Consider the following 24453-nt stretch of genomic DNA (forward strand, 5'->3'; position numbering starts at 1 on the left):
ATTAAATCTGGAGGTCTTGGAAGCAACAATGTTTTAAGAAATAAGATAACCACTGAAAAGGTCTCTCAGTATTGCCACTGTTTCAATGTATGTGTGAAAAGTTGTCCCATCTTTCCCATTTGAAACAACATTTGTCATTGTCAAGCAGCACAATAAATTGGTGTAGTAAATCCAAGTATATGTTTCCATCTACTGTGTTCCTGTTTTAAATTGCAGTATATGTTTCTGTCCACTGTGTTCTCAAAGAAAAGTGATCCAATCACTCAGCAACATAAAATGGCACATACCAATTGTTTTCTATACTCCAATTTTTTTGAGGGTGTAAGGGCCTTTCATGAAAAATATGAGGATTTTCATAACCCTATATCCTGCTGTTTTGATTATCGATGTAACTAATCACACACAAAAAAAAGAAGTTTATTCAAACCACTTTGTTTGTGATAAAGCCATCACAGAAATGGAATTTTTTGCACTCTTAAACAAAATTCCACAATGAATTCCTCATGTCCATACATTTTCTCCAAAAGATGCATTACGAAGCAGAAAGTCCACAGAGAATTCCTGAGGGTGCCTTGATTTTGCTATGCAAAGTTAGATAAGGCTTTGCACCTCAATGTTTGTCCAGGTCTCTATTATTACTTGAATATTTGTATTGAATTTTAAGGCAAAAGAATACATGTGTACTGTTCTGCCAGCTGTACACATGCTGCTACTCTCATGCCATTTAAAGAAATTAAACATCTTTTTATTGTGTACATCTGTTTCTATGTCTGTTCTTACCTATTAAGTGAACACTGTTTATATTTCCTACCAATTATAGCCTTCAGAAACTTAGGTCCACTGTTAATAAGTTTATTATGTTGGCATTGCAATCTGCAAGGTGTCCTTATATGTACAAAAAATGTTCTACAGGTTTCAGCAATCTCTTGTGTTTAGTTCTTTTACCTGAAAACTGAGGTGTGCTCTATATATGCACAAAAAAACAGGTATAGAATAAGTACAGCAATAAAAAGGACAAAAAAGGACAGGATATAATTTATAATAATAAAATTAAAATTCAAAGATAAGAATTCTAATGACAGATTTCACCATTAGTCCATTCTATGATAATTCCAGACCAAGTTATTTCCATCTGTTCAGTTGTATTATAAGGATCCAATGAAGCATGCAGAAGAAGGGTAAGATTCTGAATGGATAAAATTATATGTCCGTGGTACAATAACCTCATTTTGTCAAACCATGGTAAAGAAGGACTAGGGTCTAATGATGGCTTATTAATGCAGTCCATAGCTAATGCCACTTGAGCCATAACAGGTTCCCAGCATGGTCCATAAGCCACACACATTGAGTCCAAATCTGTAAAATTAAAGAAAACCTTACTGCAATAACATGCAAAACTGCATGAATAATGTGGCACATTAAAAGAAAAATGCTATCAAAAATTCTTTTGGAAAAGTTGTGAACTTTATATACTAATTTATGAAGCTATTTATATAGTAATCTCGAAAATGTATAAAATGTCTTGTGATGGCATTTTATAATGTTTCATTGCAAAAAAATCATAAGAAATTATTCTTTTTACACAGATGTCAACTTTTGACTTTCAAAAAGTTGGAGATCAGCCATTTCTAAGCAGGAGGAAAACAGAAGATTTGAAATAACTTATATAATGATTTTTTTTTAAGTATTAGTTTGTTTTTTTTTAAGTCCATACTGACTAGTGATTAAATTTTACTAACAAATACACATTTTATATTAAAATACAGGCATAGGATTGTGTACTAGTACAGTATGTTTCTACCTACATATTAGCTTAACTAACAATGTTTTGTCTGTGGATTTCTGTTAGACATAACACAGATTTTGATTGCTTCAAGAAAGATACTGTTGCATTTTCCCTTTCTGGCAATGTTAAGTCAAAGTTTTGTTCATAACAATTTTTTTTTGTTCATATATTTTTTTTGTTTCTATAAAAAAAAAAAAAAAAAAAAAAAACAAATTGTACAAAACATGGCATTCAGTGGCAAAAGGCACAGCAGCAGCAGCAGCAACCAGAGAGGGGGGACCCCCCCACACCTACGTCATTTGTCTCCTGTCATAATTTCTGTTTCCTTAAAGTTATTCAAACTATCCACTTCTACAACTTTATTCCAAAAATTACTTATTTTGGCTGAAATACATATATGTATACTCTTTCTTAGGTATATGTATGTATATACATACATATGCCTAAGAAAGAGTAAAGATGCCATCAGCATTTAGTTCACTCAATCCATTTAAATCCTCACTTCATCAGGTCTCCACCAAAGTATCCAGTTTGCAACTGCTGCAATTTGCAGAACTGAAGTCTTTCATAGAAGAAATGCCCTTTTGTGTCCATGAAAAATCTTGTTACTATTCTCTGCAGCTATTTAATAGTTTCACATCTATCTCAAAATGAGTCTTTTAGAACAGTAGGGAGTATTCAAGATGTAGACTAACCATTAGTTTATACAATGGGATAATTACCTCCCAGTCCTAGCAGCCTGTCTGCATTGCATGGCCCAAATTAATGTCTGCCTGTACAATTACCCCTAGATCTCTTTCATTCTCCACCAAACCCAAGGTGGTAGACAACAAAATTTTGATAAATATTCGTGTTTAGTTTCAACTTTAAAAATATCTATGCTGAGTGTCGGCTCACCTAATTGGTATTTTATTCAGGGCTATACTGCTGTTCATATGTAGTACTTCAAATTTACCAATGTTAAACTTATCAATATCATTAATAAATACAAAAAAATAGTAAGGAAGGCCCAATGATGAACCTGAGGACACCACTAATAACATCAGTCCAAGAAGAGTACTGCCAATAATAATTACCTCGTGTCTTATGCTGTTGAGCTATCCCTTTTTTCTTTGCAGTAACTGACTGTAATGCCACAATGCTCCAAATTTTTGCAGCAGTCTTTCATGTGGAACAGTGTCAAAAGCTTTGCTGAAATCTGAGTATATGTCAAAATTATTTTTTGCATCCAGTTATCTTTGTTGCTACATCATAATAGCTAATCAGACTGGTCAGACATTCTTCACCCCCTTCCCTAACAAATTTATGCTGTGGCCATATAACTACATTCATGTCAAGATGATTCTGCAATACTTCTTTAATGACTGACTCCATAATTTTTTCCTGAAACAGAAGTCAAGCTGAGCAGTCTGTAATTATTCTCTTTGCTGTTCGACCCTTTCCCTTGTGAATAGGAGAGACAGTTGCATGCAGTTACAATCCATGGATACCTTCCCTGAATCCAAGGAATCCTGAATCATAATTATGGATGAAGGGTGGCTTACCTCTTTGCTGCTTCTTTCAATATAACTATATAGATTCCATCACCAGGAAGCACCTTATATACTTTTAGGTTCAAAAATTTCATTTCCAATTTCTTCTCAGTTATAAGAAGTCATCTAGCTCTCAGTTAAAACTTATATTTCTAGTATTCCCATCCCTAAAAGCTTCTTCATGTGTGAATGCAAATGCAAAACATTTATTTAGTTTATCAGCAATATGAACAGATTCATCAATAGTTATGCATTCACCTCAAGGTGGCTCTTCCCTTTGATTCTAGAATACAAAGCCTCATCATAATTTATCTAAAACTGTCTAACTTCCTTAATGATTTGATTTAAGACTAGTTTGCACTTAGTGTAGGTTTCTGTATTCCCTGAAACTTTATAATTATCCCATGTATTTTTCTTCTCTGCCACTATGCTCATCAGGTCATCTGATGCCCACTTAGGGCATCAGATGACCTGATGCCCTATGCCTTGAACACTATCTCTTTGTTGGTATATAAAGCCTAGCAACTTCTGATTAGTTTCCTGAATACTTCCAGGAATTTGCTGTTAGTAACATCATTGATTGGTCCCAATGAACAGAATTTAAAACTGTCTGAGACCACTATAGTCACCTTTATGAAAGAAAAATCTCCCCTTTTGCCCTCTGACAGTAGTTACAGCTTTAAGTAGATCCCAGAACAATACACAGTGATCACTGCGACTTAATGATTCCTTTGTAGAGATTCCTAATGAATGATGATCTAGTAACACTGGTCTGCATGTTTTTGATGTTTCCAAAATTCACAGCATTTCTGGATATTTTCAGTGATAATTCTAAAAATCCAAACCATTTTTGCTTATTATACAACTTTTTTATAAATAGATGAGGTAAAAAGAAAGCCATGACATCTGCAATTCCCAAGTGAATTTTAGGACTTGGGAATTGCAGAATCTTGAATTTTAGACATTAATGACTACTACTACCTTTGTTTAGTAAATGTAGTAGGGTATAACATGAAGAACAAGCTCAGCATTGTATAACCTAACAACATTACTTCAGCTGTAAGGCCAGTACCCCATAGAACATACACCATCAGATCCCGAATCAGACATTTACAATCTAGAGGATGATCTAAACTACTGTGATGAAATTCACAGCTCTAGAATATAGCTATTTTTGCTGAACACAATGATGTTGTGAGAGATTTAAATTTACCCAAAGGGTCATCAGAGCTTTTAGAGCCAAGACTGAACTCCAGGAATCTGATGGGCTGAGGTTTTATACCTTTTTATGCTATATACATTGTGATAAAGAAGTGGTTCCCCATTTTCCCAAAAAAAAAAAAAAAAAGGGTGCAATGATATATTACAGCAACATTTCCTGCAGTTATGAATTTTTTGTAATTTTCTACCAACCAATGGAGTGTAGGCTGTTTACTGACTTATTGAACCAAAGCCTCAAAGTAGCACTCCTTCACATTGGAAACAATGTATGCATCCATTCCTGTAGTAGCCCATTTAGCACACTTAAAAGAAAACTACAAATATGTAAAGCTTCTTCCTTTCTAAAATAAAAGATAATATGAATCAGAGCTGTAATACTCAATATGTTCTACGTTGATAATAATATTAGTAAAATAATAAGAGGAGTTTACCTCAATATAATGCGTAGAACACTTCCCAGGAAGTGTTCTACGTAATATATTGAGGTAAACTCCTCTTATTATTTTACTAAAATAAAAGATGTAAATGAGATAGCACATTTAAAAATTTTTAAATGTGCTTTTAATTTTGATTTAAAACATGGAAAGTACATACATACATTAAATACTGCAATCCATTAAGAAAGGATAAAATACTGGCATCGTTCATATAGAATTCAAAAAACCTGAAACATTTTCCAAAAATTAAAGAGAAAGTTGCTGATTGCCAAGTCTTAGTCAACCAGGGAATGGGACTAGAGAATGATTTTAAAACCTTTTAAAACAATATATTTGCCATTTCCCTGTCAAAGGAGCCACTGTTAATTGATACACTACATCTTCAATGGCAGAGATCTTTAGCTTGTAAGGCTAAGATCTCTGCCATTGAGGATGTAGTGTTGTCTGATGCCCAAGCATGGATAGTAAATTAAGTGAACAGCCTAATAAACTATATTATTAATTTCACGTGGCATTAATACAATAACAACCTTAATGGAAAAAACCAACTAGCGTGCTTCCCTAACAACAAATACAGCCAGAGGAAACACTGAAGAATCACTGAGCTGAGCAGCTCAGTGCTTGATTGGGCTCTCATTTCAATCCCTAAGAGGGTGCCAACACTGTTGTTTAAGACCTCAATATCCCATTGTGAGGTCTTAAAGACCTCACAATCCCATCTTTAAGATCTCATAGGCCTACAATGCCAAATTAGTAGTTCTCCTCACACTCATTGCAACAAAAATACACAAAATCATCCCCCTCGTTTGGCTGAGTGGTAACCCACTATGGATATTTTTCACATAAGTAAAAGAAGCAAAGCACTGAACAAAAATTTGATTTGCATGGCTTCCCTCCCCCCCAAAGCATTCTAGTTTTACTGCATGGGAATTATTGAATAAAACAGGAATGCTTTATTCTCTGATTTGCTTTGTGTTTAGCCGAAATTTAAATTTAAAATACCACATTAGTCTAAGATATGTAAGATCATACACTAATAATGCTACACTATTCAAGTTACACAACAGTAGTACATAATATGCTACGAGATATTATGTTATGAATTTTTAAAGAGCTACAGTATAAAATCATGTTCATACTGTTATAAATTTATAGTTTAAAAACTTAATTATACACTTGTCTACTATTAATTATATTCTTGTGGAATTGCATAAAAGAATATTAAATAGTGTTCAACTGCACCACATATTCTCAGAGGATGATGTGAGGAAAAAAAAAAAAAAAAAAAAAACCCAATTTTAAGAAATATAAAAGTGCACTTAGGAGATCTGAAAATGGCACCAAAACTGTCACTAACTAGATTTCTATTTCACAAAAATTATTATTATTTTTAAATAAAATAATAAAGTACTTGCATTAGGAACATGACACAAGGAAACAAAGCTAATACAGTACCAGACAAAAACATAAAAAAAAAAAACACCCACTTCATTTCTCCAATAACTTGTACAAACTCTCTGTGATTTCCGTTACTGGGAAAATAATGGAGTCAGTGGCTAAAGAAGTATCCCCAAGCGGAACGTACTTGTCCCACAGTTAAGTGTCAGTGACTGTATTGTCAGGGTAAGGGGAAATATATTGTGCAAAAAAGATAGGTGTAATAGACCTAGGGTATGTCTGCAGGATTGTAGAGCAGATATCATTATTTCAGGACACGAGTGATGATATTGTTGTATATGTTGAACTAATGATAATAAGGGACTTATTTAAGGCCTTACGTAACAAGTAGGCCTGACGTAGCCCAATGGTCAGGAGCGAGAGTGCTTAGCACTTGTTCCTTTAGTGGACTGGGGTTCAAGCCTGTGACTACTACATACGATAAATATTTGTATTGACGATTTATTGTAATCTCTACTGACTTGGTTGTCATGCCGGAGTATAAACAGAAAATTTAATTTAATTTTTAAGTACAGAGCAATGATGTGAAAAAGTCGTGGATTGGAAAATTGCAGCATGGGAAGACACCCAGAATAACAGATTAAACAGAGCTTCAGGCAGAAGAAAAACAGATTCTTCCACTGCTCCTATTGGACATGCATCAGCCTAAAGAGCAAGGTATCAGGGATTTCAAGCCCTTCTGTGGGTCATCATGGAAAAGTAAATACACAGGCTGTGTTAAGGTAACTAAGCTTAAGGACAGGTGCATGTACACTAATGCTAAGGGCATAGTAAATAAATTTGATGAATTTGAATTACTGATTAAGTCATCAAATACAGACATTGCAGGGATGTAAGAGATGTGCTCTCACTCAGACATAAGGGATCCAGAATTTGAATACGGGGAGTACAATCTATGTATATAAAATGCTTAGGTATGCTGTCCAAATTTTTCAACTGCTAACTGTTGCCAGCATCAGTTCATGGTTCACCTTGCATGACCACCATACCGGGCATTCTTTATTAATTTTTGTACTAATGTTTTTTGATTGAAGAAAGCCAACCTATGACTGAAATCTATCAATGTATATTTATTTTTATCTGTCTTCAATTTTAATAAATTGTTCTAAGTTTTAAGAAGTGTAAAAATGGCTGAATAGCATGTAAAAACTTTGAGAAAATGTAGAAGAAATGCTAATGAAACATTAGAGGAGAAATCTAATAGACTAAGAGACCCCACAACTATGAAGATGGACAGAAAACACTGAAGAAAGAGAAGCAAGATTGGAAATGAGAAGATGGGTGAAACACTAATCAAATAGAAGTACCTGATGCGAATAATCAACAAGCTGTAATTAATGTGGAAGAGCATGACATAGGAAATGTGTGTACACATGACATAGGAAATGTGTGAGTATTGCAATACAAAATATTGGGACATGAGTTAAACACATTGAATAAATACACTAAATGCTGTCTAAATGCTAAATGCTGTCATAACAGTAAGGTTTCACTTGACCTTTCTATTATGACAGCTGCTTACAGGGGATACACATGAAGCAAATAACTACAGAGAACACATATAAGAGTAGAACTCAGCAATGGCATTCGCATCAATGGGCGCAGAGATTAAATTGCCACCTGGAAATGGTTCATACTGTATTAGAATACAAGGCCAGATTTACCATTTGGTCTCACAGCTATATCCAAACGAGGAAAATAAGCCAGGATACACACAACTTTATATTGCATCAAATAACCCAGGCCAGACGTGTTTTTCTTTGAATATTCGTGTTAATCAACATGCGGCCTCAGTTTGTACTTCTCATTCAGCAGCGTCAGAATTAGCCTTTCACACCGTTAACGGAAAACATACTTTTTATTTAATGAGGCCAAAATACTTAGTGTCCAACGTAATTATACGCGGCTATTAATTTCAGAAACCGTAGAAATTAAATTACACGAAAATTTTGTTAATGTTCGTTGGCCATATCTGATCTGAATATCTAAATCCATATCTGAATCTGATCTCCGATTCGTGGGCTTTTATGCGCATGCGTGAAGACTAATAATCCCTATTTAAGTTTCATGCGCAACCCTATTCGGTAATTTTCATTTCTGTGATCACGACATATGGTCAAAAAGCGTTGTCGGCTTCAGGAAGGAAAATCGTTTTGCAATTTATTAATTTTCTTATTTTTAATTGCTTTAAATTGATTTTTAATTGTGCTAAATTGAGTTTTATTGGGTTAAATTGATTTTTAATTATTTGTTACTCTAATGTAAGTTTTTTGATTTTTTCGTTTTAATTTCTGGAGAGTATCATACGGAAGTATTCTACGCACTATACTGAGGTAAACTTCTCTTATTATTTTACAAAGTAATCTCTAGAAGGAAAGGGATGAATCAGATTGGACCACTTAACATAGATGGGTTGACTCTCGGTGATCATGCTCAGGTACCTGATAAACTGAATGAGTATTTTGCATCTACATTCACACGAGGAGTTATTCAATGAGGGGAGTGCCAGAAGTTTATCAAACTCTAACAGGGAGCTAAGTGATTTTGTAAAAACTGAGAGCAAAGTGGAGGAGAAATTGTTGAAGTTAAACATAAAAAAGGCACCTGGTGTGGATGGAATCATTCCAGTTATATAAAAGGAGGCAGCAAAGGAAGTAAGCAAGCCCTTACCATAATTATGAGAGCTTCCTTGGATTCAGTGGAGGTTCCCTTGGACTGCAGGTGTGCACATGTATCACAAACTCACAAAGGGGGTTCAAAAGGTGACACAAGTAAATATAGACCTGTTAGTTTAACTTGTGTTCTTGGGAAAATAATGGAATCACTGGTTAAAGAAGCATTGCAGAATCATCTAGACAAGACTGCAGTAATAGTTAAGACACAGCATGGGTTTGTTAAAGGGAGGTCTTGTCTGACGAATTTGATTGGACACTATGGTGTGGTCATAAAGGAACTGAATGTCAAAAATAATTTTGATATCATATACTTGGATTTCAGGAAAGCTTTTGATACTGTTGCACATGGAGGACTGCTGTACAAATTGGAGAGGTATGGCATTAAGGGTAAGTTGCTGCAATGGATTAAGGGATGGTGAGTGGGAGATGACCGACAGTGGTAATCAATGGAAACTGCTGTTTGTGGACAAATGTTACACAAAACAATAATGTTCCCCTGGGCCCATTGTTGTTTTGTGTATTCAACAATAATATTGATGAAGGTATATCACAATTAATGTCCAAGTTTGCAGATGATACAAAGGTTGGCAAGGTTGTTAACGACAGTAAAGGCAGTATGCTACTCCAACTGGATCTAGATAAGTTGGGCAAATGGGCTGAGAAGTGGCAACTGAAGTTTAACATCGACAAATGTAAAGTACTTCATATGGGTAGCAATAACTGAAGAGAAATGTACCAACCATGTGGTACTACACTCAGGGAAGTGGAAAGTGAAAAAGACCTGGGGGGTAATTGTGCAGTCAAATATGAAGTTTGCTGAGCCGTGCAGATGGGTGGCCAGGGCAGATCATGGAGTTTTGTCAATGATATATAGGAATTTTGCTAGCAGGGACAGGGTGGTGATTATCCCGTTATACAAGGCAATGGTCAGGCCACACCTAGAGTATACTGTGTACAGGTCTGGAGGCCTTATTTTAGGAAGGATGTAGTTGCTATAAAGAGTACAAAGCAGGGCAACAAGATTGGTGAGGGCAACAAAGGGGTGCTCTTACCAAGAAAGGCTTAAGTTCTGCAAAATGCAGCACCTGGAGAGTAGGCGCCTGCGAGGTGATCTGATTGAGGTGTATAAGGCCTTGAATGGTTTGAGCAAGCTGAATGCTGATGTGATTCTTCCTCTTGCTTAGATTAAGAACCTGAGGGGGCACAGTTTCAAGTTGAGGAAAGACAGTAGAATAGACTGTAGAATAGATGTGTGGAAATTTGCCTTCAGCCAGCAGGTAGTTGATTGGTGGAACAGACTTCATCTTTTGTTGTGGAAGTTGACAGCCTAAATAAATTTAAAGCTGAGCTGGACAGGCATTTGGAACGAATGGAGGGGTGAAATGGGAGGTTTTTTTTTTTTTTGGTTTCTTTTTTGGCTAATGCTGCATAAGCTTGCTTTCTAGCATCGTATGCCTCTACTAATGCTAATGCTAATATTCTCCAAGAACACATGTCAGGTTGGGAGAAAGATATAGCAACATGAGTTACCGAAATTCTTATGTTTACAGTTTTGAGGGACATCTGCAAGGGGATATTAGAGAGAACTTTGCTATTTAACACAATGGCAACACCTCCACGAGCAAAACATGGTGTGCAAAAATGGAATGACTATAATTTTTAACAGAGGAGACTCCTGTGGTACCAAGTTTGTTTCTTGTAAACAAATGCCAGCAGGTTCATAAGAAGTTGGTTGGGTGGTAGGTTATTTCATTTTTTATCGCAACATGAAAAATAAGCTGTAATGATCAGATCAAAATGTCCAGTCTTGGTAACCTCTAAATAGGTTATCACATAAAAAAATCAATAACTGAAATAAGGGATAAAACAATTTAAAATATTGCAAATTAAAATGGCTTATTTAATCCAGTGGTTTGGTGGGTCACCAAATAGGTGACTCTTGAAAATAACATTCCCACATTAACCACTGATTAAAAATCTGGAATTTTTTTCCAGCTTCCCAATTATTGTAAAACCTCCCTAAGATACCACTGATGTTCTGACAAAAATCAGTTGTTTGGGGAAGTGGTATATTACTTTCATTAGAGTAATTGATTTTACTATGGGAATAACAAAAGTTGGAGTTAAATAATGTACAGAAATGCTTATTTTTTAAATATTATAAGTAATATGTAAGGAGCCAATTAAATATCATTAACAATTAGTATTTATTTATTTATGCAACTGCATTTATAATATTAAAAAGCTTATTGGAATAATTTAAGAATATTGATTAAAATAATCTTGTAAAGTCATCTGGTTTGTTTGAACATGATTTCACCTTAGTTTGAATGCCTTAATTTATTTTGTCTAAGTACCTTATTTTTTGAACTAATAAATTTATATAAATGTTTCATTTTTTTAATTCCATCGATAAAGCTTTTAATCAGCCAGCAGATATGCCAACTGGACATTTGAGAATACATTTTTGGATGGTGTGGTGCATTATTTAAGAAAGGTTTTCCCATTTCTTAATCTCATTAAAGTTTTATAGTTGTGGAGTGAAAATTTTACTACTAATCTCAGCATTTTTCTTTGCATGCTATTCAAATCTAAGTTTTAGACGTGTTCATTTTTTTTTTTTTTTTTTTTTTTTGAAACAGCGTGGCCTTAGTGCATTTTTACTCAACAAGATAGTGAGTCACCCTTTTGCTTTTTTAAAACCGTGGCATTGAGACCTTTTTAAAACCAACGATTTTGTGGGAAAAGCATTATAATATATCAGTTTCATCTATACTGTAAAAGTCTTTTTGGTTCATACCTCTCAGTAAAATCTTGTCAATCTTGAAATACAGTGCTCAATTGCAGGTTTAACTCTTTAAAGATTTAATGAGTTCCTCAGGAGATTATTGCTGACATTGTCAAACAATTCCTTCTTTATTTTTCAAAGTTAACTTGAACTGGGTTGCCACAGTGGCATTTTTCAGCCAGTGTTCTCAGTGTTCAGCCTGTTTCAAAATCTTTTATCATTCTGATTTTTGTATAATGCATTCACTTACTTGTTTGCTGACATCTCTGTTTGTTGATGTTTGGTAACTTGGAGTGTAGTCAAAACTGACACAAGTGAAGGGCATATGTAAATTGTAGCATAAGAAATAGGATGTCTTGTCCCTGATGTAAGTTGTGGTGACATTTTTGTCCTGAACTGTAAACTGGCCAACTAGAGAACAAATTGAAATGTTATTTATTTATTATTATTATTTTTTTTTTGTTCAATGATATTATGGATGTTTCCTTAAGAGTTTTCTTCCCTTTAGTAAAATACACTTGCCCTCAAATCAATGCCTTGAAAGTTGATGCGAATCTTTAACCAAAGTCCAATCTGGTTATTAATCCTTATTGATAGTTGGTCATTATTTCTGGAAATGCAGAAGTTTGTGCTGAAATGTACATGGGGAAGGGAGACAGGAAGTGACATTGCAATTTATAAGACTTCCTGTTGCCACAATTGCAATTTACATGTGCTCCCAGTGAACAGAAAGAATAGTTAACAGTTCCTACTTCCTTATATCTGGAAATCACTCAAGTTATGCTCTAAATCAGCATATTCATCAACTTGGTTCTGAAAATAGCATAGTCCAATTGTGTAGTCCAACTTTTACTGCAATAGTTTCTGGTGATTATTTTAGATTTTGTACAGAATTTGCATGCAAGAATTTGTCAAGTAACCTCTCACCATCTTTGCAATTAATTGGCTTTTTGCTTGAGGAATAGTTTGGTACTGGACAAGAGCCAAAACTGTGTTTTCATTTTTTTACATTTTTATTAATTTTTTCTCCCATGAGTTCAATAAACATCTAGTCTTATCCCAGTTGTTTCTGAAAGATTTATTGTTTGCACACAGTAAAGATGGGAAAAATTAAACCGCATATTTTCTCAAGTGGAAGCAAAACATATATACCTATGTTTTTTTATCAATATTTATATATATTATAAGGGGTGTTATTATTATATGCATGCACATGTTTGTAATTTTGCACATTTACCAGTCTTTTAAACTGGAAAATGGAAGAGAATAAGACATTATTGTTTTTGTTTTATGTCTAGAATATTTTTTTGAAATTTTCAGCAGAATTAATTTTTTTTTTATTGAAGCTTAGAAAGTACATAGAATAAGTAATGCAATCCATTAAGAAAATAAGAAATATTGGCATTGTTTACGCAGAATTTTAAAAAAATCCAAAACGTTTTCCAGAAGTTAAAGATAATTGGGCAGCATCTGTCAGGTGACCCACCACCATCTCTGCTACATTTTAGGTGTCAAATATAATTATAAAGGGTATTTATTTAAAAAAAACCAAACACATCATTTGTATTAAGCACAATGTTACTAAGTAACAATCATAGTTGTAAATGTGCGAGGGTGCTAGTGCACAATGTTATATAACTGGAGGAAGGTAGTGATGGTTTAGCATTTCAAGCAGCAGTTTGTTCCTATTTATGTTTGAAGTCACGTGTCATTTCTGGTGAATAAACATCATGCCATATAATATTGAGAAATGTGTAATCTTACAATGAAAACAAAGTCTTACAACGAATGTCAACAAAAATTTTCTGAAAAAATTTTCTAACACTAACTGTCCACACAAAGCTGAAATTTGAGATGATATAGGAGTTTTGCGAGTGTGAATCAGTTGGGAAAGGAACATGAAGGAAAAAGGAATGTTCTTACACATGACACTTTATACAACATTAGAAAAACAATTTTGTAATCTTTGGGATTCAATCAAACAAATCTCTCATTTGGAAACTCAGCATAAAAAGAGGATATCACTTGGTTCAGCTCATTTCACTGTAAGAAACCACCTAAACCTTTTTCCATACCAAATCCATAGTATGCATGAGGTTCAATTTTGGGATAATGTTAAAACATTATGGTACTGTTGTTGGTTTAAAAGTTTATTTTGCCATGAAGATATTGAAATTTTGGATAAAATTTATTTCAATGGCAAAAAAGTGATTTCACCATAGCAGCTATGCCTGCAGTCAAAACTGAAGAATATGGAGTACTGAAAATCTAAATTTTTTTTGACACCGCCTTATACATCCAAAAAAGTCTGTGTTTGGTGTTGAATATCTTGAAGAAAGATAGTTGGGCCTATATTTTTTTAACCATCAACTCTGATGTTTACTAAGGTGACATAATTCACTTTATCTGGCTCTGCAACCAACCACTGAAATGCTGAAAGAGTGTTGGGGATTGAATCATATCACAAGGACTTTGGCCACCTAAGAATCCTGAATTAACATTCCCAGATTTATTTCATGGTGTTATTAAAACAGAAATTTCAATGAGCTACAAACAGTTATTGAAAGGAAGATAGTGGTGTGGCTGTTTTGAAGCCCACACCACTGTCTGTTTTCCATTCTCTGTCCACCCATCTTCTTAAGAGAGAAGTCACAATTTGAGAGCACATCATGCCAGAGTGGAAGGAATTGCCTAGGATATTCAGCAAATGTTGTCCACTATCATGCTTAGTTCACTTAACATCCCTTGATCTGGATGACAAAGGGTTGATTGGAATGATTAGTGCTGTACAGATTTTCCCATTGTGGATCAAAAACTGATGACTACGTGAAATGGTTGGACAGGGATTTCAATTTGAGTGTTCCGTAAGGACAACTGCCTATGCTGAAAAGAGAGAGAGAGAGAGAGAGAGAGAGAGAGAGAGAGAGAGAGAGAGAGAGAGAGAGAGAGAGAGAGAGAGAGAGGAATTTGGACAGAAGATGTGCAAAATGAAAATAAATGCAGATGACCTGATAGAGTTGATACTATCTCTAGCAAAAGCATAAACTTGGGAACCATCAGCAAGTTTAGAATGGACAAGAAGTGAACAGACATGAAGTAGAGTAAGTTTGGCAATTTGCACCAGCCCACAAAGTTGAGGAAAGAGCATGAAGAATGGTAAGCCATATTGTACACTTGGTCTTTATATGACAGATATCACTGAGAAAAGTCAGCTTGTTAATAAGAATTTGGTTTAAGCTACCAGGGATGATGTTTTGCAAGCCAAATGATGTTTTTCTGGATCAAGAAGATTACATTTGCAACAGGAATATACAGAAATGGTCTTCTGTGACAAAAATTTGAACCCATTAGCAAATTTTCCGGATGGAAGGTGATCAATGCCTTTTTGCAGTTGCTTTTCAGTGACAATTTCACCGAAAAATCATCTACGCAGAAGGCACTGTTTACAGTCGATGGAAGTTGTGCTGTGATACAGTTTATTTATATTGCAAAAAGTATAACACTTGGAATGAATCTTTGTGAAAATTTCTCCTCAGGTGGAACCCTAGAGATAGTGTGCATACTACACAAAGGAGTGATTAGACAGAAGGTTTTTTATAAAAACAGGAAGGCAATCCCTAAGAACAATTTTATGGAAGTCTTCTGATATGCCAATTTGTCAATATCAAACAAAACTGAGACCAGATGCTTGGATTTCATAATAGGATTGTGAAAACATAAGTTTCAAGTCTGAATAAATGATCCAAAGTGATGCGCAATGCAAACAGATCTGCAACTGCACATCCATTGTGCTCTAGAATCAGTGAAGGGCAAGGTGGATATTTTCCATTCATTTCTTACATCTTAGCCTCCCCCAGACTTTTAGATGACTCTTAGTCCTCTCTTTTTAGATAGTAGAGTGGATTATGGAAGATAAAACTGATATTCCAATATTTCCTTTGAATCTGATGTCAGAAATAACATACTTTAGCATGTACACATTTATAGATATTAAATTTTTTGTGGTGTTTGTTTGTTTGAGAATTGTTTAGGCACATGGGTTCTATGGCCATAGTATGCCATAGTAAACCCCATCTGGGCTTTCCTCGCAGTGCATTTCAAATTCTGTCAAGGTTCTGGAAATGGTGGAAACCAAGTAAATGAAAACTTGAGGAGGTCCCCTTACTAGGTACAAATGCCCATGTTGAGGGTTACAAAAAGTAATTAGGTCATATAATTTTTATTTGGTGTAACATACACCAAGATCACTAAAATTCCACTGCAACATATGCTGTATTATTTGGATTTAAAAGAATAAGTTTTGGACTGACTGCTTTTAGAGGCAGTATACTTACGATGATAAGAATATGGATACTGGACACCCCACCTTTCTGATAGGGAAAAGATGGGTCATTCAGTATCCATGTCTCTTTCTGTGTGGATCTCTAGAAGGGGTTTGTCCTGGTTATTTATGACATCTATGCCAGTATATGATGTAGGTTGTGATTTCTTTCTAAATGTTTTGAAACTTTCACTTCAGCTACGATTTGAGGAGCAAAAGATGTACTAGGAAGAATAGAAACCATGGAATTAATAGCTTGGTTAACAAAAGTTTTGTCTTGTGTTATATACAAGAGTTGAGATTGGGACCAGGCAGTCAGGGATGTTTTCAGCACAATTAAATCTTCTGTTTGCTACATTTTGTTGTTTTTAAATTAATGGATATTTTTTACTGGTATTATTTGTTTTCTTGGCTCGTGACATGTCACTTTTTGATGTGAAAACATCTTTGGCAGCACCTACTAAATTTCGGACTGAAGTAAAACCAATTTGTCATAATTTTGCAATACGGAAAAGACATGTCACAAAATCATGACAGAATAGCGAATTCCAAGGGGATGAAAGAGGTGTCAAAGATGGAAATGAAGTCATTTCTGGTTTATTGATCAAACTGATGAACCTTAAATCAAGATTTCGTGACACGTCATTTCCATGTCGCAAATTCACATGTCGATTTGAAGCACCATTCATGCCATGAAAAGTCAAGACATGAATGGTGCTTTGAATCAACACATCTCTTGTTCATCTGGCATTATTTTCTTGAATGCCAGAGAAACGACATGTGAATGTATGTTTGTGAGTTAGACACTAAGTTATCATTCGCTGTGATGCCATCTTCTTTGTTCTCGCCCAAAGGATCTTTGGGAGCATTATTTAGCCACAGTAAAATGTGCGCATGTGAACTACCACAATGTTGAAATTCTATGTGTTTGAAAAAGTTTGACCAAATGGGCTATAACATTTCGACTGCAATGTTCATAATTACATCCGCAATCTTCTTGAAGTATATTGCACAAGTTACAGCATCTTTATTCACCTTATCTTCAAATAGGCCTATGAGGTTGGGAGAATTCATATTCACAAGCAATTATATTGATACACCAACTGGGTTGTATTAAAATAATAATTTACCTTTAATACTGCAAAATAAATGTACATAACATAGATATTTACAATTAAAACCATTTACAATAAAATATATAATAGAAATAAAATGAAATAAGAGCGGTAAAAGCATTATAAAACATTTAAAATGTTAAAATACGTTAAAATACTTTAAAATACTTAAAATGCCAGGTACCGAAGCTTTCAGAGGCATCCCGCCTCCTTTCTCAACAGTACATTTTTAATTGCAACATATCCTTAAATAGTAGCAGGTTCACCGATCACATGGATCCACAGGTCATCGTCGACCGTGCTCATTACGAATTTGTTCATCCGAGAACAATACCATTAACAGAGACAGGGGACTTCGTATGCATTCCCTCCTTGAAGCTGTAGTACTCGGATGGGATGACAGATTCCGCCTGGCACGCTCCCGAGCCATTTCCGGTTCTAGTACGCATGAGGGCAGTACCGCCCATGCACCTGTGGAACCACCTGAGCCGTGAACCTGCTACTATTTAAGGATGTGTTGCAATTAAAAATGTACTGTTGAGAAAGGAAGCGGATGCCTCTGAAAGTTTTGGTATCCGGTATTTCAAGTTTTTTAAAGTATTTTAACATTTTAAATGTTTTATAATGCTTTTACCGCTCTTATTTCATTTTATTTGTATTATATATTTTATTGTAACTATCTATGTTATGTACATTTATTTTGCAGTATTAAAGGTAAATTATTATTTTAATACAACACGGTTGATGTATCAATATAACTGCTTGTGAATATCTTCATTCACCAGCGATGCCTTCTGCACGAAGCCCATGTTGCTTGCATTTTCCTCACTAATATTGTGCCCCTTATTCTGTAATTTGTACAATAGCTGAAGCAAGTGCAGCCAACCGATTTCATTGGCAATCAGAGTTAAGAACGATGTAGGTTTACCGAGTTGTCTAATCACAGCGCTTACATTGAGCCCTGTAGTAGATCAAGTTTGGAATTGTACCTAGGAATGCCAAATTGTTTTCGATAGTTTAATCCAAATTGTTTTGGATTAAACTTGCTCACAGATCAGTTTTGTATATTTACCTATGTATAAGATACCTATGTATTTGAAAGCCACTCTCAAAGAGTCTCTCATTCTCAATCTCGTTATCTTCATCGATACGTAAAAAAGGTGATATGGAGTAACAGTGCGTTGGTCATATCATCTAAGCTTGCTCATTGCCATCACGAACGGAGTCACAAATAAATTCTTTCTGAATTGTCATGATAAATGCTGGGAAAGGAAAGTTCCTCTACATGCTCGTCAAACAGTAAGCTCTTCAGTACATTAGTTTCTCCTGGGGCGATTCTAAGATATTTATCGTCACTCCACAACAATGTTTGCTGTTGGGCGATGAGGCTTTCCTCGATTTGAACCGCTTCGCTTATGTCGTATTTAGTCAAATTTATTTCCATGTGATTATCATCAAAGAATGACCGATCTCTCGTGATTTGATACAATCGATGGAGAGATGTTCCATCAAATACTGAAGCCATGTTTAAAACACACTTTCTTGCATGTCCAAGCTGGACTTCTATATTTTCTTCTGTTTTTATGAACAAATATAGCACCTGAAACACATACGTACAATATGGCATTCTGGGCCAAGTTATCAATTTTCTCTGTTTCAGTCAATCTCCCTTGGCAGGCGATGGACCATCATAGTAGTAGTAGTAGTAGTAGTAGTGGCACTTGATGCAAGAAAGCAAGTGTAGGAGCTTATGCAGCATCAGCCAAAAAAAAAAAAAAAAAAAAAAAAATCACACCATTCCCTCCAAATACCTGTCCAGTTCCTTCTTAAATTTATTTAACCTATCAACTTCCACAACGACAGATGGAAGTTTGTTCCAGCAATTAACCACCCGCTGGCTAAAGGCAAATTTCCGCACATCTATTCTACATCTGTCTTTCCTCAATTTGAACTTATGTCCCCGTAGGTTCGTATTCTGAACAAGTGGGAGGATCCCATCAGAATTCAGCGTGCTCAACCCATTCAAGGCCTTATAGACCTCAATCAGATCACCGCGCAGGTGCCTAGTCTCCAGCCACTGCAATTTGCAGAACTTAAGCCTCTCTTGGTAAGAGGATCCCTTCATTCCCCTCACCAATCGTGTTGCTCTTCTCTGTACACGCTCAAGCAAATCTACATCCTTCCTGAAATGAGGCCTCCAGACCTGTACGCAGTACTCAAGGCGTGGCCTGACCATTGCCTTATACAGAGGGACAACACCTCCTTTTCCCTGCTAGCAAAATTCCTATATATCATTGACAAAACCCCATGACCTGCCCTAGCAGCCTGTCTGCATTGCTCAGAAAACTTCATATCTGACTGCACAATTACTCCCAGGTCTTTTTCATTTTCTACCACCTTAAGTGTAGTACCACACAGTTGGTACGTTTCTCTGGGGTTACTTCTACCCATATGCAGTACTTTGCATTTGTCAAGGTTAAACTTCAGTTGCCACTTCTTAGCCCATCTGCCCAAATTATCTAGATCCTGTTGCAGTAGCACACTGCCATGACTGTCATTAACAACCCTGCCAACCTTCGTGTCATCTGCAAACTTCGACATTAAGCCTGATATACCTTCATCAATATCATTGATAAATATACAAAACAACAGTGGACCCAACACCGAACCCTGTGGGACTCCACTAATAACATTAGTCCACGAAGAGCAGCACCCATTGATTACCACCCTCTGTCTTCTCCCACTTAACCATCCTTTTATCCATTGTAGCAACTTACCCTTAATACCATTCTGCTCCAATTTGTACAGTAGTCTTCCATGCGCAACAGTGTCAAAAGCTTTCCTGAAATCCAAGTATATGATATCAAAATTATTTTTTGCATCCAGTTCCTTTGTGACCACATCATAATAACCAATCAAATTTGTCAGACAAGACTTTCCCTTAACAAACCCATGCTGTGTCTGAATTATTGCTGCAGTCTTGTCTAGATGATCCTGCAATGCATCTTTAACCAGTGACTCCATTATTTTACCCGGAACAGAAGTTAAACTAACTGGTCTGTAATTACTCGTGTCACCCTTCGAACCTCCTTTGTGAATTGGGGATACATTTGCACATCTCCAGTCCGTGGGAACCTCCCCTGAATCCAAGGTTGCTCTCATAATTATGGCTAAGGGTTTGCTTAGTTGCTTTGCCGCCTCCTTTAATATAACTGGATAGATCCCATCCACCCCAGGTGCCTTTCTTATGTTTAACTTCAACAATTTCTCCTCCACTTTGCTCTCAGTTATTACAAAATCATTAAGCACACTGCTACAATTTGATAACCTTCTTCCATTTTCAAACTGTAAAATTCCTCACGTGTGAATGTAGATGCAAAATACTCATTCAGTTTGTTTGCTATCTGAGCAGGATCATCAACAGTCGAACCATCGATGTCAAGTGGACCAATCATATTCATCCCCTTCCTTTTAGAGTTTATATAAGTAAAGAAATCCTTGCTGTTTTTCTTAGCATCTTTTGCCAAAGATTTCTCGTAATCCGCCTTTGCCTGCCGAACCTCCTTTGTGACCTGATTACAGACTAGCTTATATCTGCTACAGGCTTCTGCGTCGCCTGATAATTTATATGCATCCCATGCATTTTTCTTCTCTGTCACGAGTCTCATTAGTTCATTTGATAACCATTTAGGCCTAAAACTTGAACAATATTTCTTCATCGGTATGAAAAGTCTAGTAGCTTCCACGATTAATTCCTTGAATGCTTCCCACTTAGAATTTACTGTTTGTAACATCGTCAGTTGATCCCACTGTACAGAATTTAAAAACTGTCTGAGACCACTGCCTGTTTTAGTCGTATTGACTAAAACAGGCACTTTGATCACTTGGGCCAGAATGCCATATTGTCCATATGCATGTCTCAGGCATTTTATTTGCATGAATTGTAAGCAAGAAGAAATAAGCTTCTCTGTGACTAAATCCAACTTTGGTAATTGTGATAGAATTTCTGGGTAGACAAAGCCGTTCAACTTAGATAGTGTTGGAATGGTATTATTCTTAAGTTCTCTTTTCTCTACAGCTATTATACAGAAGTATGACATCAATATCAGGAAATGTAGTACATATTAATGATGCATCTTTAGCAGCTGGTTTCTTTGTGTCCTTTTTGAACAATATATGACTGCAAATGTAGCTTACAGAGCAGAAATAATTTTTTATAGATATCCTTTCAAACTCTCAATGTGCCTTCTTATGTAAATAGTAGTTGGTGTAAACAGAAGGAGCTCGATCATTTAAACTGATCTGCTCTATAACTGGAGAAATGTTCTGTTGTACAATACTCACTTCAGGTTTGATTTTTGATTTTTTATTTGGTAGTTGTTGGCGCATCGGCTTCTGTGGCCATATTGCACCTCCCAAGGTTTTTTTTGCAGTACTTTGATCCAAGCCCGAGGCGGGAATCGAACCCGCGACCTTTGGGTTGCCGGGCAGGTACTTTACCCACTCGGCTAGCCCGGTCGGCTCTCACTTCAGGTACATCACTGTTAGGTGGATTGACATTGCTGGTTGAAGGTACTGCTAAATCCAACGCTTCATTTTCTGTTTGTCTTTTATGCAATCTCGATAGTTTCTGTTGTTCTCATACACTCACTGCCATCATGAGTGGGACCATGTCCCATGAATACCCTTGCCCAGACTTGATTCTTCAAACTGGACTCTGCTTTTGTCAGTGTTCTACCATTCTTTAGTGATCCGAACTAGGCCCTCTCACACAAGTCTCTTCACATCCCCCTTTCCTGGGTGGGGAGAGGACAATGTTCCGTTTTCCCTGCCTCCCTCTTTCTCCTAGTGGGGACAGTCCCCACTGTCCTCTCTGAGGTCGCCATCCCCATCGTCCCCATATTTCTATCTTTCCCCCAGCCTTCAGTCTTCCCCCACTCTAACTATTCCGACAGTGCACGCCCCTAATTTAACCAGCTAAATTCTACTACTGTTCAAATCCAACTTTACCTTCATTTCAATGTCATTCAGCCTTATTCTAATTTTCTAGTGCCAACCCATTTTTTTTATTGGCCCTAGCAACCAAAATATTCAGAAATTAGGTGGCAGAGCCTGCCACAGTACTAATATAAACTTCTACTGGATGCCTGACCTGTCTCGCTTCCTTGTGGCAAAGTCTGGGCAAGGGGATCTCAACAGTGGCCCCAATGGCTAAAAAGTCAGAGAAACAACATACCATGACATTACACAACAGAACAATACCCCTATACTTTTAGGAAAAAATCTCTGGCCTTAACAGAGTTCTGTGACACAAAAACAGAGTACATAACAAGGAGATGGAGGGGACAACCCCTGGTGCCATTAGAACCTAAAGACTTTATACACTCATTGCTACCTCCATCTTTATTTTGTTTTGTTAGGTTGGCTTGCTCGATACTTTTGATTTCACTTTGGCATCTGCATTTCACTTTGGCATCATTGAACACAAGGATATAGCAGTGTAGCATTCAATCCCTTTCACTACTCAGAAAATTATTGATGTGAAAACGTCTATAGCGGCACCTAACAATGGAATGTAATGATTGCAACAATACAAATACTTCTATTGTTGCAATTATACTATTCAACAAATGGCTACGAATCAAATGGGTAATTAAGCTATTGGCTTGGATTTTCTAACCTCTTCCAAATGTTGATTCGGAAGAGTAAGAAGTGGGCATGAGCATAAAATGTTACATTGTTCATGACTTTGTTTCTAGCTGTTTGATTTTAAAACGGTTCTGATTTTCGTCAAAGATGTTTTCACATAAAACATCTTTCATGCATACAGGGTACACATGCGGTTTGTTGCTCAAATTTATATTTTTGTATTTTTTTACCAAGTTCCCAGTACATCCAAGCTTTAGATTAGGCTGGATGACTGCCTTTTACAATTCAAGTAGTGGGGAGATGCTGATGTAGAGTATATATCTGTATGCATTATTTTGATCCATAGGTTGCTCAACTTGTCAAAACTGGAACAATTTGGGCAAAGTGAGTCCCCTCAGCATGCTGTCTGCGACTGGCCAAATTTTTACATTATATTATTATATAGGATTTAGAATAAACGGATGAATATAACACATTAAATAACCAACTTTCACAGTACTGAAAGTTGGTTATTTAATCTATCCTTAAAATGGATAGTTTTGCGACTTTTTTTTTTTTTTTTTACAATTACCATACAATATTATGTTTAATAAAAAGTTTTAACTGTCCTAATCATATATTTCACTAATTTTTGAATTTAGCTAAATATTTCACATGTTACAACTTAACGCATATATAGCCTTTTCATATAGCCTTTTTACTAGTAATTTTAGCACAAACATTGCCTCTCGTCACTGGTAAATTGTAGTCCTGTACATTGTATTAGGAAATTATGGTGTTTTAAATTACAGTAAATAAATAATTGAAGGTCCTAATCACGTAGGTTTGCTTATTTTTTTTTAATTAGTAAAGCACTTATAAGTCAGTAGGGGTATTTAGAAATGTAATAGCACAGTATACACAATGTGGAAATAGTGCAGCTTTATTTTACCCATATCTAGTAGATTTTATTTTAATTTTTTACATGAAATAGGAAACAGACATCTGAGAGACAGAGAGATTTCGCTGCATATTTTTTTTGATTGGATTTAAACTGTCAGCCTTTCTCTGTTCAGACAGGGTGAAAAGATTTCACAGGCAATCATGAATATTATCAAATTAATTAAGTAGAGTTTGTATACTAATGAATTGTTGTGATTTGGTTCTGATCCCCCCCCCCCCAGTTTATTTATCACATTTGGGTAGTTAAAATTATTTAATTCTTTCCTTTGGTTTGTATAAACTTACCTATTGGTTATTTATAGACTATGTGAGGAAACATTTAGACATTGCAGGCCCCCCCTCCTCCTCCTCTCCACCACTGAAACCATTTTACAACTTGAGTGTCAAACGGTTGCTTTCTATGTGCTTCCCTCAGTTTTTATGAAAGAATCTAATTTTTTTTTTTTTTTTTAAAGATTTACTATATATTCTATGTTTCTCACACAGATAATATAGTCACGAATTTATAGTTATTTTTAATTTATAATCA

The 24453-nt window shown here is 35.7% G+C and overlaps 1 protein-coding gene across 1 annotated transcript in view; it reads right to left on the bottom strand.

The window, feature by feature from the left end:
- The window catches only part of hob (bridge-like lipid transfer protein family member hobbit), a 916854-nt gene that overhangs the window by 418255 nt on the left and 474146 nt on the right, over positions 1–24453 (bottom strand). The window contains exon 29 of the mRNA XM_090374277.1: positions 1090–1356. Coding sequence (XP_090230403.1) covers positions 1090–1356 — 267 coding nt within the window. The remainder of the gene's footprint in view (positions 1–1089; positions 1357–24453) is intronic.

This window comes from Mastigoproctus giganteus, chromosome 5 (assembly GCF_048544385.1).
Source record: "Mastigoproctus giganteus isolate SK-2022 chromosome 5, ASM4854438v1, whole genome shotgun sequence".
In the NCBI taxonomy this organism is placed as follows: domain Eukaryota; kingdom Metazoa; phylum Arthropoda; class Arachnida; order Uropygi; family Thelyphonidae; genus Mastigoproctus; species Mastigoproctus giganteus.